Source organism: Lepidochelys kempii, chromosome 21, assembly GCF_965140285.1.
Source record: "Lepidochelys kempii isolate rLepKem1 chromosome 21, rLepKem1.hap1, whole genome shotgun sequence".
In the NCBI taxonomy this organism is placed as follows: domain Eukaryota; kingdom Metazoa; phylum Chordata; order Testudines; family Cheloniidae; genus Lepidochelys; species Lepidochelys kempii.
The window spans coordinates 577,685-591,394 of record NC_136400.1 but is presented as its reverse complement, the minus strand read 5'-3'; the positions used below and the strand labels follow the sequence as shown (position 1 = coordinate 591,394).

General features: G+C 46.4%; 1 protein-coding gene across 2 annotated transcripts in view; it reads right to left on the bottom strand.

Moving 5' to 3' along the window:
• The window catches only part of LOC140901449 (mitochondrial glutamate carrier 1), a 34,354-nt gene that overhangs the window by 11,028 nt on the left and 9,616 nt on the right, over window positions 1-13,710 (bottom strand). Inside the window, exons 5-7 of one of the 2 annotated variants that reach the window (XM_073320326.2) lie at window positions 4,329-4,483; window positions 3,492-3,567; window positions 266-2,673 (exon numbers count right to left, since the gene is read on the bottom strand). In XM_073320326.2, the coding sequence (XP_073176427.1) occupies window positions 2,514-2,673; window positions 3,492-3,567; window positions 4,329-4,483 (391 nt within the window). In that variant the 3' untranslated portion in view covers window positions 266-2,513. Of the gene's footprint in view, window positions 1-265; window positions 2,674-3,491; window positions 3,568-4,328; window positions 4,484-13,710 lie in introns of those variants that run through there. The other variant, XM_073320327.2, reaches the window with a different exon arrangement.

The following is a 13,710-nucleotide window of genomic DNA, read 5'->3' as shown; positions in this document are numbered from 1 at the left end:
CTACAACATTGGAGGGCACTGATGGAAGTGAAGGGAGGCAAAAAGGATAAAAATAACTGGTGTGCAGGGAGGAGTTAGGCATTGCCAGGGGGATGCGCCCGGGCCTCTTGGATGGTGATCTAAGGTGTGGTGATCTGCTGCTTTGTCATCTCCAGGCTCAATACCTGATTGATTGTGATTATTTATTTTAGATCTGTTCCTTGACCCTTGGTGCCTTCTAGATTGGGTCACTGTAGTGTGCTCATTTCCTCTTTGCTCTCAGGTGCTGACATCCATGTACACAGCTTAATACTGTCTGTCTGAGAGATGCCTCTCCCCATGAGTAGTGAACTTGGGTGCGCAAACTATATGTCCGTGGCTTTAAACATCTGGTTGGGAATTCCAGAATCAAGGACTTTGCACTGAGAAACCCCCTTCCCCACTTGACTGAAGGAGCCTGCGTCTGTTGAGCTTTATGGCTTATCTGTAACTTATGTTGAAGGGTAAAGGGAGTGGGGGCAAGCTGAACCTTCTGTCTGAATTTTGTTTCTAAAGATTATATGAAATGTGGTTTGGACATATTGGGCACATTTGGTCACTTTAAAAAAAATAAAATAGGTGGCACATGGTCCTCTCCCAATGTACATTAAGTGAAATTACACATGCCCTGCTCCTCAATTTGGGGGCTACACCCACTCTGTGCACAGTAAGTGGCAGCCTTCTCTTAGGTACTGAGCAGGCATGGGTGAAGAGTCTGTGCCCATTTGTAGGGAAATAAGAGTAGGTGAATGAATGAATTTTTGCCTCACTATGAACCCCTGCAGCTGTGGAACAGCAACAGGTGGCTCAATGGTAAGCTATAAATAAAACAGACCAAACACACAGTGGCAAGGCGAGGTAGTTTCTAGCAGGTGGTTCACAGCAGGGGAAAAAAGCTGCAGAACCCACTTATGGAATTTTACAACCCTAGCATTCACATGTCTATTTTATTAACAGAATTGCAGAAGTCAGAGATGGAAAAGGGCCATTCAGTCCCTTCTTGCCTCTGCCCAAGTCAATCTCACTCCACTTATCCAAAGACTGCATGGGGGCCATGCAGGGCTGCAGCAAAGAAAAAATATGCCTCACTAATACTGAAGGATCACTAGCTTTTACTGCAAGGTGGTATGGCAGGCACAGGGTCTGGATGGCTTCTACAAAGTTGCCATTCATGTCACAAAGGGCTTCAAGCTTTCCTTGCACCATATACATTTAAATCCCAGACTGCACACTGTGGATTTGGGGAAGGGGCCAAAGATACTGACCAGTTTATTCCTCCGCAAACAACAACAACAACAACAAAAACTGGGAGCAGCCATTACATGAGCTCACTGCCAAGGAAAAGAAATGGCTAAATGTAATCAAAGGTAATATTTTAACATGGTTAAAAACTCTTTATCCAGTTTTACCCTCAGGTGCAGCTCCTAGCAAGTTCAATGGTTGCACTGTATGTTTGTTTGAGGGAAGAACTGGTCCCTAATTGCTGAGAACTTCAAGTATGGAATGAGTTATGCTAACCAGTTCAAGTAGCACCTATGTCTCTGCTGAACAATCATGGGTTTATGAGCATACAAAATCGTCTGAGGGCTTTCTCTAGAACCCATATTGTAAGTGATACATAGGCCTTGTACAGGATGAATTTCATCCTGAGTGCCTGTCTAAGATAGTTTGCCTACTGTGCATGTATGGTCTGAAATGGCTTCTGTTTTTAGCTGTCACCAAAGCAACCACCTTCTTTACAAGGAAATGCTTCAAGTTGTAAACTATGACTTTTTATAAGCCCTAGCCTTCTGTTCCCAATTAATTGTGACGAGTGAATTAATGAAACAGCACTGATGGATCAGAGAACAAAGAGAAATACCTAGTCTGGTAGCTGGATAATCAAGTGCAGTTAATAGAGAAAGACTTGGCCCCAAACCCGTTAAAAAATATGTCGTTCATGTTCCCTTCATTAAATAATGAAATCCCTTCAACAGCATGTCCTTAACCTCCATGTAAGACTGAAGTCTTTAATCTGTCCCATTAAATCCCACTACCTACTGAAGTTCCAAATCAATACCCCTAATGTCTGATCACGCTATCCTCTGAAAAGTACACAAAATTCAGAAAAGCAGCTATGGTCATTTCACATATAGAGATTTATATCTCTTACAACCCTCAGCACTGGGAGACATTTCCATACACTAACAATATGCAGACTCCTATACTGCACTGGTTGTTGGTGTCACAAGTCTGACTCGTGGTGCAAAATAGGAAATGCCATGAAAAGGAGACATACAGCATCCCCAAGCTGGGGTGCAACACTGAGCAGCAGCCCAGGGATACGTTGTCCCAACTTTCCGTTAACTTTAGTTGATGAGTAACAGTTTATTCAGGGAACCCCAGATTCACTAAGAATGTAAGTAAATCAGTCTGAGTTGCCATTTGTTTCTTGGGTCCTCTCTATACCGATGATTCTTGCAGGTTCTGTTCCAACGTGTCCATGGCATGAGGAGTTAGGATGAAAATCTGCCATATTGGGAAAGCTCAACAAGGAACTCCCCTACTCCAGTAAAGTAAATAACTTGAGCTACACCAAAGAGAGGAGCAATGACTAATGCTCTGCAGCGAGCCCCAATCAGGAAGGCAAGGCGACCCTCCTTCCACCAAATTTTCCTGAAAATAGAAGACAATATATATTGTTTTTGTTACCAGGCTCTCAAACAGGTCATTTAACGTTCATGCTACCACTGCACACACAGTGTTTTTCCTTATACGTGTTCAGCTTTCATGAAAGAGAGAGAAAAAACACAAATGTAAACCTGTGGCAGCAGCATGTCTGTCTAATTCAGCACTAATACTTCACAATCTATTAAAAGCTAAGAATATATTCTAATGGTAGGAGTTCTTAGATCACTGGCAAGACAGACTTCCAGCCCCATGCCACTGCACTGAGATCAGTGCAAGTTCGGGGCCTAAATGCCTTTGATCTAGGTGAAAGTGTATTGACATTTACATGATGGTAGACAGCTAAGAAGGGCTCCCACTTGTATAGCTCACCAATGCCATTTCCCTCATGGGTGCACACAGCTGTCCATACCTAAGTGGAAACAATACAATGATGAAGGATATCACCACATTTTTGTTGGTGATATGGTGTTTGAGCGGAGGCAGTTCATATCCAGGCAGTGGCTGATTCTCAGTACTTTTGCACTGAGGGACAAGACTGTTATTACTTGTGTTTTAGCAAATAAGAAAATGAATTCATATTCAGCAAAAAATATCCCATTTATAAACGAATTGGGATATTAACTCCCTGGCTGTCTGCCTAGTGCTACAAAACTAGTTCACCATTAAGAATTCACTGATCTCCACAATTACACAAAATGACTCAAAGCCACAAAGAGTACAATTCTGAAGGCTGTCCAAGTCATATACACCCTTAATTAGTCGTTTTTGAAAAATATTGCCCATCATCATTCTTCATTTGTTACCTTGCACAGTCAACAAGTCCGCTGTAGCTGTCCTCATTTGTTCCTTTGGTTAGTGACAGGAGCCGTGTCTTTATTACTGGAAAATCAAAATGTTCCATGGTAAAGCATAGTATTGGCTTGAACAGATTTACACAGGCAGGGCCAGGAAAGGACCCCTGAATGCTGTTTGAAGACACACATCTTGTCTGTTATCCATACTAAGACTTTTCTTGTTTTATTTTAGTAGACAGCAGAGACCAGAATGAGCTCCTCTGCCCCATACCCAGAAAGATGAAGGCAAGTGTGTTCAATGCTGTTTGACTCCCCTTCTAGCCTAAAAAAAGTGCCATGTGTTTCCACTGACATGGTTGAACACTGAACAGTTACCTGCCCAATGTTCCACAGAGCTGCTGGTGTTGGTGTCTCATGTTATTTGTACTGTATAAGAACATACGGACTGCAACACTGATCAGACCATTGGTCTGCCAGTCTTGCCTTCTGCAATAGCCAACACTTAATGCTTCAATAATGGTGTATAATACACCTACCAAGATATTCCTCCTCCTTTCCAAATCAATAGAAAGTTTCATTCATGTCTGTGTGAAGTAGCTGATATTGACTTTTAATTTCCATTGAGTTTTCCTGGAGTCATCAGCATTCTTTGTTGGGACATCCTAACAGCACTCAAGGGCTGTTTTTAAGGTCCCATTGGTACAGCTGCCCTCCTCAAAAACAACTCTTCACTAATCCATGGTACCGCTGTTGAGGTGCCTATCTCAAAGCACAGACAGGAAGGGGATTGTTCTTCAAGCGATGGTCCCTATGTGGATTCCAAACGTGTAATAAAAAGCCTCTTACCATCACATGGATTGACAGACACTGCTGCCACAGAGCCAGCCAGACAACCAGCTAGAAATAACTGATAAAACGGGGCTCTCTCCTCCAGAGACTCCTGTCCTCGTCTGTACAAACGTGCAAATAATGGAAAGTAGATGATGGAGAAGGGAACATCCCTGAGTAAAGAAGACACCATGTTTACATAACACCCCTTGATCAACAGTTCTCACCAATGAAAGGAGAAAATGAGAAATGTACCATTACCACCTCAGTAAAGTGGCTCCAAGACCCCTGTAGAGTCCCTTAATGCCCTCTGTGTATGCAGAAGTGCAGCTGCTATCTGTGTAGCAGCTCCAGTGTTATATGCTCTGGTCAGGGGAGAGCTGACAGCTACAAGTTTATAGCCAGAACTTGAACAGTGGATTCCACTTGCAAGCTGTTGAGATGCTGAAATGAAGCCAGAAATGTCAAGCTTACTTATTTCCTGGCACTCTTCCTGAAGTTTCAGATCTAGTTCTTCATCCTCAGTACAATGAGGCTGGAGAATCTGGTCATGGCCACCACCCAAAGCACCTTCTTACAAGAACTGGCCTGCACTCAAGAAGTCTCATACCAAAGCTGCTACTTCTCGCTGATCTTTCCCAACCACTAAACGGTGCTCCTACCTGACAAGATATTGCCAATTCTACGTTACCACACCCAATCAGCCACAACAGACTGACAGAAGATCAGGACAAGATTCCTCTTTGTCCTCCATTCCTCTGGGGCCAAAGTGTTGTACAGTACAAAGATTGATCTGCACTGATTGTTGCTCTCAGGCAATGAGAGCTAAAACCTGAAACAATATTAACAGCTCCATCATTCACGACGTCAGAGATCTGTGTGTTAGCGAAAATGTGTCTTTTTAGCAGAGACACATTAATGCCCAGAAATTGACACTCAAAGCCAAGCACGTTGTAAATGAAGGGGATAAGTGCTCAATTACCTACTCTCCCTGCATCCTAAAGTTGGATTTTCAGCATCTCCATGGGAGTGGTGATGATGACCTGGCGTGTTCCAGCACCACAGCCTGCCACCATCTCTCTGGATGTGGTCAGGACCGTTCTAAAATGGGGACGAAAAAGATTATGGTATAGCAATATCTGTTTAGACCACAAATCATACAGGAGCAACAGAATGCCTCATTGACAATCTCATCATCTGTAACCTTATTCCAATGTGCTGAGGCAGAGTCTAAAAGGTACTAACTTCTTCCAATCAACAAGTTAATTATCTGGCACTGTACCCAACACTGTGCTGCACCTCCTACTTACATCTTTGGCAGCATAAGGTGCTGTATAAAACTAGCAGTTTTGTTAAACAGCTGAGTTACTTTCAGTTCTGTTCAAAGCAAGGGGGAAAAGTTAAGTTTAATAAAACTGGCAGAAAAAGCCATGTCTACCCTATGAGAAGAAGTTTTTCTTCTTTTTCCTCCACCATACATGTTTTATGCTCCTAGCTGCTGTGTAATGATGGTCAAACATTACAAGTGTCCTTGCAACCTAACAGGCTATTGTAATATTACATTGTTATGAACATATTACTTCAGTTTTTAAAACTCTACTAACTTTCTGCCTTTCTGTACACATGTTCAGAGTTCCAGAGAAGCTGTCTTCCATTTATTTCAGCGGGGCTACCTGTGTAAGTGAAGGATGCGGGACTGGACCCTCAAAAGCTAAGTTACATATTTATCTAATGTATATAACTATCATCACTGTAGTATCTGAACAAACATCTAATACAAACTAAGACACTCCCTCTCTAGGCTATTTGCCTGTGGTCCTAGAAATTCACATGACTTTGATGGAGCTACAGCTTTGTTTAATTAAAATTAAACCTTGTATTGAGAATGTATTCCACAGAAAGACTAATAGGGCAAGTCCGAGTATATACATCAAACTCTACCATATACAAAGTATCATGTTCTAGATATCTTGACTATCCAGAGAGGAACGTACCCATCCCTGGCCAAGAAGTGCCTGAAATAGTCATTTGCGAGGAGCTTGATTGCCTTCTCAGGTGTTACTAAGGTCAGATTTACTGCGGCACCTAAAAATAAATACACTTCTATTTAATTGAAACAGAGCTTTTCTTCTATTTAATTTTTAGAGAACTAACTATATACACATCCTTGTAGTATACACCCATCTTGCACTGACAAAAGAATGCTTTTGCCAGTGTAGCTTATTACAGTTCCCCAAACAAAAGAAGCTATGTGACACTGGCAAACCAAGTGCCGGCTCTTGCCAAGGCTTTAGGCCTCAGCCAAGCACTGACAAATTGCTTGCTGGACAGTCTGTTTCACCTGTGGATTAGCACAGGTAAGGTGGGTATTGGACTTATAACAATGTGTGTAGACTTTATGAAATGCTTGTAAGTGTCTGTATGCATTAATCTCCCTTAAATATCTTTATCACATGCTGTAAGGTAATATTTAAGTTTTTGCTTTATAACTGTAAAAAATATTTGTTCTGAAACTGTGAACCTGTCAGGAGGGACCACCTCCTGCTCATCAAGAAGGCTACCAAAACCGAATGGGCCACTGGGGGACAAGGAGCATCATTTTACAGTGCAGTGGTTGGGGTACTCAGCTAGGTTGTGGGCCAGTCTGGTTCAGTCCCCCTTCTATTCGATGAGAAGGGATTTGAGCAGTGATCACCTACCTCTCAAGAGGATGTCCGCACTACAGGGCTATGAGTTATTCTGATGGGGGGCTGCCTTGGTCTTGCCTCTGGAAGCCGTTCCACTTTAATTAACTAGTAACAGCCAAAGCAGAAGTCAAGCATAAGAAGCCCTCCATGCTAGGGGTACTAACCTGGGCTGTTGGAGGCTGTGGGTCAATTCCTTCTGCTCTGGGGCAGGGAGTTAAGTGAGTGTTTTCTCTTGAAATTGTTTTAATTAACTATTAACTGGGCCAAGCCTAGTCTGAGAAGCCCTGTATGGTACGGGGGCTAGAGTACTCTACTGGGGTGTAGGAGCTTCTGGTTCAATTCCTCCCTCTGCCTTGTGAGTAGTGTCCCTTTCTCTTGAAGCTGTTCCACTTTAATTAAACTATGAATTGGGCCAAAAGAGATGCCTTCTGTGGTATAGTGGTGGGGGCTCTCGCATGGGATGTGAGAGACCCTGGTTCAATCTTTGCTGTGGGCAAGGGGTTTACAACACACATATCAGCTGCCTCTGTTTTATTTAAATATTCCTTGAGCTACATTAAAAAAGCAAATCACTCTTTTGTCCCCCGCGGCTAGGCTACCCACCCGGGCAGTGGGAGACCCCAGGTCCAACCCCTCTGCAAGGGGTTAGACCAAGGCTCTCCCACTTCCCAAGGACCCTCCTGCCTCCCAGCCCCACCCCCTACACCTCACAGCCCCACCTGGCGCCCCAGCCACCGCCACTCCCTCCTCTCAGGCCCCCTACCCACCCCTCCTTCGCTCCATCACACCTATGAAGTGAGCGATCTCTGTTCAAACCCCCTTCTGTTTCCAGAAAGACAAGGGTCTCCTACAAGCGCAAGGGGACCTAAACAGGAACCTCCCACTTCCCTTCTGGGAGGCAGGACAGCCTTCTCCAAATCCTTAGAGGAAAGATTTGAACTAGCATCTCTCATTGCAAAGGCAAGCAACCAAACCACTAGACTATAGAGCGACCCTAGCTCAGGAAGTGGCCTGATTCCTAGTTAATTAAAGTGGACCAGCTTCAAGAGGCAAGAGCTGAAATCCTTTCTCCTCAGAAAGTAAGAGGGGGATTATGAACCAGGATCTATCAGGGATTTATAGTAAGCAGCTTTGATTTGACCGTTTAATAGTTAATTAAAGTGGATAAGCATCAAGAGGAGAGGCAATTACTGCTTAACTCTCTTCTTAATCTAAGGGGATTGGGGGAGAATTGAACCAGCAGCTCCAGCTGGTACCTGCACCACCCGGCTGTGAAAGCAGTGTTATAAAGGAGGCTTGTTTTGGCCCAACGAATAGTTAATTAAAGTGGACCAGCTTCAAGAGCTGAAATCCCTTCTCCTCAGAAAGCAAGAGGGGATTTGAACCAGGCTCTCCAACACCGTGGGTGGGGCCCAAACCACCAGGCTATTCAGTAAGCAGCTTTGATTGACCATTTAATAGTTAATTAAAGTGGACAAGCATCAAGAGGAGAGGCAATTACTGCTCAACTCTCTTCTAAATCCAAGGGGGGCGGAATTGAAGCAGCATTTCCATCACCCTAGACTAGTACCTGCACCACCAGGCTATCCAGGGAGTGCTGGGAATGAAGCTTGTTTTGGACCAGTTAATAGTTAATTAAAGTGAACCAGAGGAAAGCTGCTAGCTGTTCAAATCCTTTCTGCTCATCAAGCACAGTGAGAATTGAGCTGCTGCAGCCACCACCAACCCAGGCAGGCAGCCTGACTAGCAGGCTACATAAGGGCTGCTTTGATGTGGACCATTTAATCGTTCATTAAACAATTACACAGCTTAAAGAGAAAACACTAATGCAGTGCCCATTCAACTCCCTTTTCAAGCCAAGGGAAGAATTGAACCCACTGTGTCAGCACCCCAAACCAGGACCCAAGCCACCAGGCTAAGTACAGAGTGGTGTGGATGATACTTGCTTTCCTCAGTTAATAGTCAATTAAAGTGGAACAGCATGAGGAGGAAAAGAGCTCAGAGCTTGTCAAATCCCTTCTCAGCAAGCAAGGGGGGGAATTAACCCAACATCTGTAGCACCCACGTGAGTACACTAATCACAGGGCTCTAAAAGGGCTTCTTACACAGCAACACTGCTTTGGCCTAATTAAGAGTTGATTAAAGTGGAACAGCTTCCAGAGGAAAGAAACTTGCTGTGCACATTCCTTCTCCACAGCAAGAGGACTGAACCAGCCCCACCGAGTACCCTAACCACCAGGCTATGTAGGGTTCCCTACAAATATCTTGGCCCAATTAAGAGTTAATTAAAGTGGAACAGCTTCAAGAGAAAAGAAGCTCCCTCCTCAAACCCATCCTTAACAGGCTGAGAGAGGTGTTGAAGCAGATGCTTGCACTTTTGAGATCAGCAGCCAATCAAGCAATTCTGAGCCTTTTACTGACCCAATTAATTAAAGTGGAACAGCTTCAAGAAGCTGGGTGTGCCCTGCTGAAAGCCCTTCTCCACTTGAACCAAGGCGCCCAACTGTCCAGCACGATATCCAAACCACCGTGCTCAGCTTCTTGTGCTTTGTTATTGCTTTGGCCCAATTCATAGTTCAGTAAAGTGGAACAGCTTCAAGGGAAAAGACTGAGGGAGCCCCACAGCAGAATAATTTACACCCCAGCAGTTAGGCCATTCACTGGGGAGGCAGGTGCTCACTGCTCAAACCCCTTTTCATCAAGCAGAAGGGGGATTAAACCAGATGCTCCAAAAATCTGGGAGAGTCCCCAAACCAATGGACTACAGGCTGAGTTTTACAGCTTCTGTGGCCCAATTAATGTTTAAATATTTAAAATGGAACAGCTGCAATAAGAGCAGCCCACACCAGACTACCCTTTAGCTCAGCAATTAAGGCACTCACTTGAGAGGTGCTGGACCCCCTTTTACATACCTTCTGCTGAGGAGCCTAATCACTGGGGTAAGGGACAGACAGGAGGTTTCTGTCTCCTTCTCCCCACTGGTTTTGTATGGCTTTGGGCAGGAACTTGACAATCTCACAAGACAGGGATTAGGCACTGAAGTCACCTGACCCTGGGAGACAGGTTCCTGGCTGTGGAGCACATGCAGCGATAGGGATCAAACTCTGTGAATGGCCAGGCTTAACATCCCCCATCTTCCTGCCCTTCGATAGCCTCTCCCAGTGGCTACCTTAGGTGTCCCCCGGCCTACCATGCTGGCTTTTGTGGTTCCCATTCTTAGGTGCCTGTCTCTCCCCATTTATTGAAGAGGGAGCCTAAGCACCTACCTCAGGCTTAGGGGATCCCATTGGTCTTCCAATGAGTGCGGGCTGGTAATACTGAGAATTGCCACACCTAAGTCCCTTTGTGCTGAGCCAGAGGGGAACTGAGACGGGGTCTGGGCCTATATTACAGGCAAACATCACTAAGACTGTACAGGAGCTGGGAATGGGCATGACTCAGGTGAATAGCCCTCCGACCAAAGAAGAGGGGTTGTTCAGTTCACACCACAGACACATCACTAAGTCCCCGAGAGCTGAGAGTGGGCATGCTTTGTTACTGCCGCGAGCACTGAGATCAGGGTGGGCAGTGCAGACTAGACACCATCAGTGCATCCCCCAGCCTCACCCCCAAAACCCCAGGTGGGGAATTGAGAACAGGCAGGCTCGATGTATGCCCCAGACACAGAGGCCTGAGCCTGGGTGTTGGGGTGTCTAAATGGGTGTGTGAGAGGCATCTGCACATCTGTGGGGGGGGGTGTGTGTGGAGAGAGAAGAGCTCTAAACTTCTCTGTTCACTTCTCTGGGTGCTCAGCTGCTGTGTTCAGCCATCTTTTCCCCATGCCACTGAAAGCTGAAGTGGAGTCACATCCACTGGCAGCATACGGCCCAATGGCCATTCGCAGATCCGTAGCCATGCGAGGAATGGGAATGCATCTCTTCTTTTGGCCAACATCAGTTTTGAAATCAAATTCATCTGCCCCAAGAATAGGGCAATATTTTGGGCACATCAGTGCAACCTGAGTCCAAGCTCCACATTAGCATCCTGTTTGCTTTGCATGAGCAACATGCAAGAACATGAGTGAATCTGCTTGCTTGTGATCTGCTTTGAATTCTGGTATTGCAGTACGGGTGCCAGGCCCTAGTCTCACTGCTCGTGCGATATCGTGAAACTCACCAGCAAGGTGACAAGGTCTGCTTACACATCACGGTCCAGTCAGCGAGGAGACTGTTTGCGATGTTAGCTTTATTCTTTGGCTGCGAATTCTTCGGATTAAATCCCACCCTTATGTAGACATACCCGATCATTTCACTTACATCAGCTGGCTCCAGTACCAACACACTGTATCAAAGGCAAAGCCACTAGGCCAAAGTATTGTGTCTTCTCACCAGGCTCTGCCCAGTCCCTTCCCACACTGTTGCCTGGAGCTTATTGGCAAAGGCTTAGGCCTGTGCTGCGCTAGAGACGGTATCTTGGGCTAACTGTCAGTTGGGCTGTAATTATTTTACCCCTGTAGTTACACTGGGTTGAGCCCTAGTGTGGATGCAAGTCTATCAGGCTCAAGGTGTTGGCTAGCTACACAGCTTGTTTTGCTTCCCAAACCAGACTAGACGTTCATACTGGTTCACTGCAGCCACACTGGGCTTGGGGGCAGAGCTTACGGAGCCGAGCGTTGCCTCGTTAACTGCACTGGCCTAGTTAAAGTGGCCCCATTTTCGAGTGTAGACAACCCCTTAACTGAGCTGGTTTTCACCATGGTGCCCATCACATTTGGAAGCGGGTGATGGTTTGCAGTGGGGCAATAACCCAAACGATGGAATTGTTTACAGCCCTTTTCCCCCGTGAAGAAGGAAAGTTCGGTGCAGTCTTATCTGTGGTGTTGCTGCTCCCCACCATGATAGTGCTGTGCCACACCAGGGTTGGGGGATGAGCTGGCAGTGCGTGTTGTGGTCAAGGATTCCTCACCTAGGGCCCTCCAATAAGTAGACGTTAATAAGCAAGGTACGCTAAAATCCACTCATATAGGGAATTTGGCTTGAAACCTGCGATAGCATAACAAGGAACCAGGTAGACTGTAGAGGCCACGGAGCTGGGGGGTGCCCACCCACGACCAGCCACTTTTAACCATGTGTTGGGGTTGCCACCAAGACCTGGCTGGGCTAGTTTTTCTGCTGCCTTGCTGGTTGCACTATACCCCTTGTTAAACACTGGCACGTTGCAACTGGAAGTTGTGGGTGTGCACAGGGGAGTTGTACAGCAATCTCCCTACTCTGGCACACAGGCCACGTGGCCAGGAGCATGGGCAGCATGGCACCCGGGGCCCACTTTAAGTACTGGGCCCTCAAGGTGCCAAAACTGCAGCAACTGCGGTTCTTGCTCCTCTTGGCACTGGCATCTTGGCAGCAGGATCTTGGCAGCAGGGGGGTAAGGAGTGGGATGGGGGTGGGAGGCAGGGGCGGTGGGGGGCTGAGGCTCCTGGGAGTGCATGGGTCATTGCGGGGAAGGCAGGGGCTCCAGTTTCTAGGGGACTGCAGGGGGCGTCTCCTCTCTCAAGTGCTGAGGGAGGCTCCTGGGAGCAGGTGGGTGTAGGGGCTCATGGGAAGGCAAAGAGCCCTTGTGGTGCAAATTCCGAGACGTTTGGTTCCGGGGCTCCAGGAATTCAGCGTGCCCCAAAATCAGCTCCTTACCATTGTCCAAGTGCACTAAAATCCACAGGTCTGCAAACCGCTTTAAAACCTGGTATGCTGCCATGGTGTAGGGCGCAGAGCTTGTGGTGCAAAGCTGTCACTTGGGCAAGGGGATCCTCAGGCTACTTATTATGTCCCCCCACTGAACCATTCCCAGTGGTTCTGGCCGGAGCCAGGGGTTACGGTTGCTTTGCATGTCCCTTGACTCTCTAGTTCCTAGTTTACAGAGGTTTAAGTCTAGTGGCTCTCCACATTCTGGAAGGCCATAGAGCAGCACAGGGCAACCTTAACTCTGCCTTAATGAAGGCTGGCGCATTTGCTAACGTTCAGGTCAGAGCCTGGGCAGGGCCTAGGAGGTGCTAGTCTTTGATTAAGGGGGTTTGAGATTAGGAAATACCAACTGGCATCTTGATTCTTTGTCACTAACAAAATCACACTGTGACGTAGTGCCGCCGGCTGTCTTTGTGGCAGACTGTGTCCTGCGAGGCAGAATGGGGGGGGGGGGGGGGCTGTTTAGAATCATAGAATATCAGGGTTGGACGGGACCTCAGGAGGCCATCTAGTCCAACCCCCCGCTCAAAGCAGGACCAATCCCCAATTAAATCATCCCAGCCAGGGCTTTGTCAAGCCTGACCTTAAAAACTTCTAAGAAAGGAGATTCTACCACCTTCCTAGGTAACGCATTCCAGTGTTTAACCACCCTCCTAGTGAAAAAAGTTTTTCCTAATATCCAGCCTAAACCTTCCCCACTGCAACTTGAGACCATTACTCCTTGTCCTGTCCTCTTCTACCACTGAGAATAGTCTAGAACCATCCTCTCTGGAACCACCTCTCAGGTAGTTGAAAGCAGCTATCAAATCCCCCCTCATTCTTCTCTGCTGCAGACTAAACAATCCCAGTTCCCTCAGCCTCTCCTCATAAGTCATGTGTTCCAGACCCCTAATCATTTTTGTTGCCCTTCGCTGGACTCTCTCCAATTTATCCACATCCTTCTTGTAGTGTGGGGCCCAAAACTGGACACAGTACTCCAGATGAGGCCTCACCAAT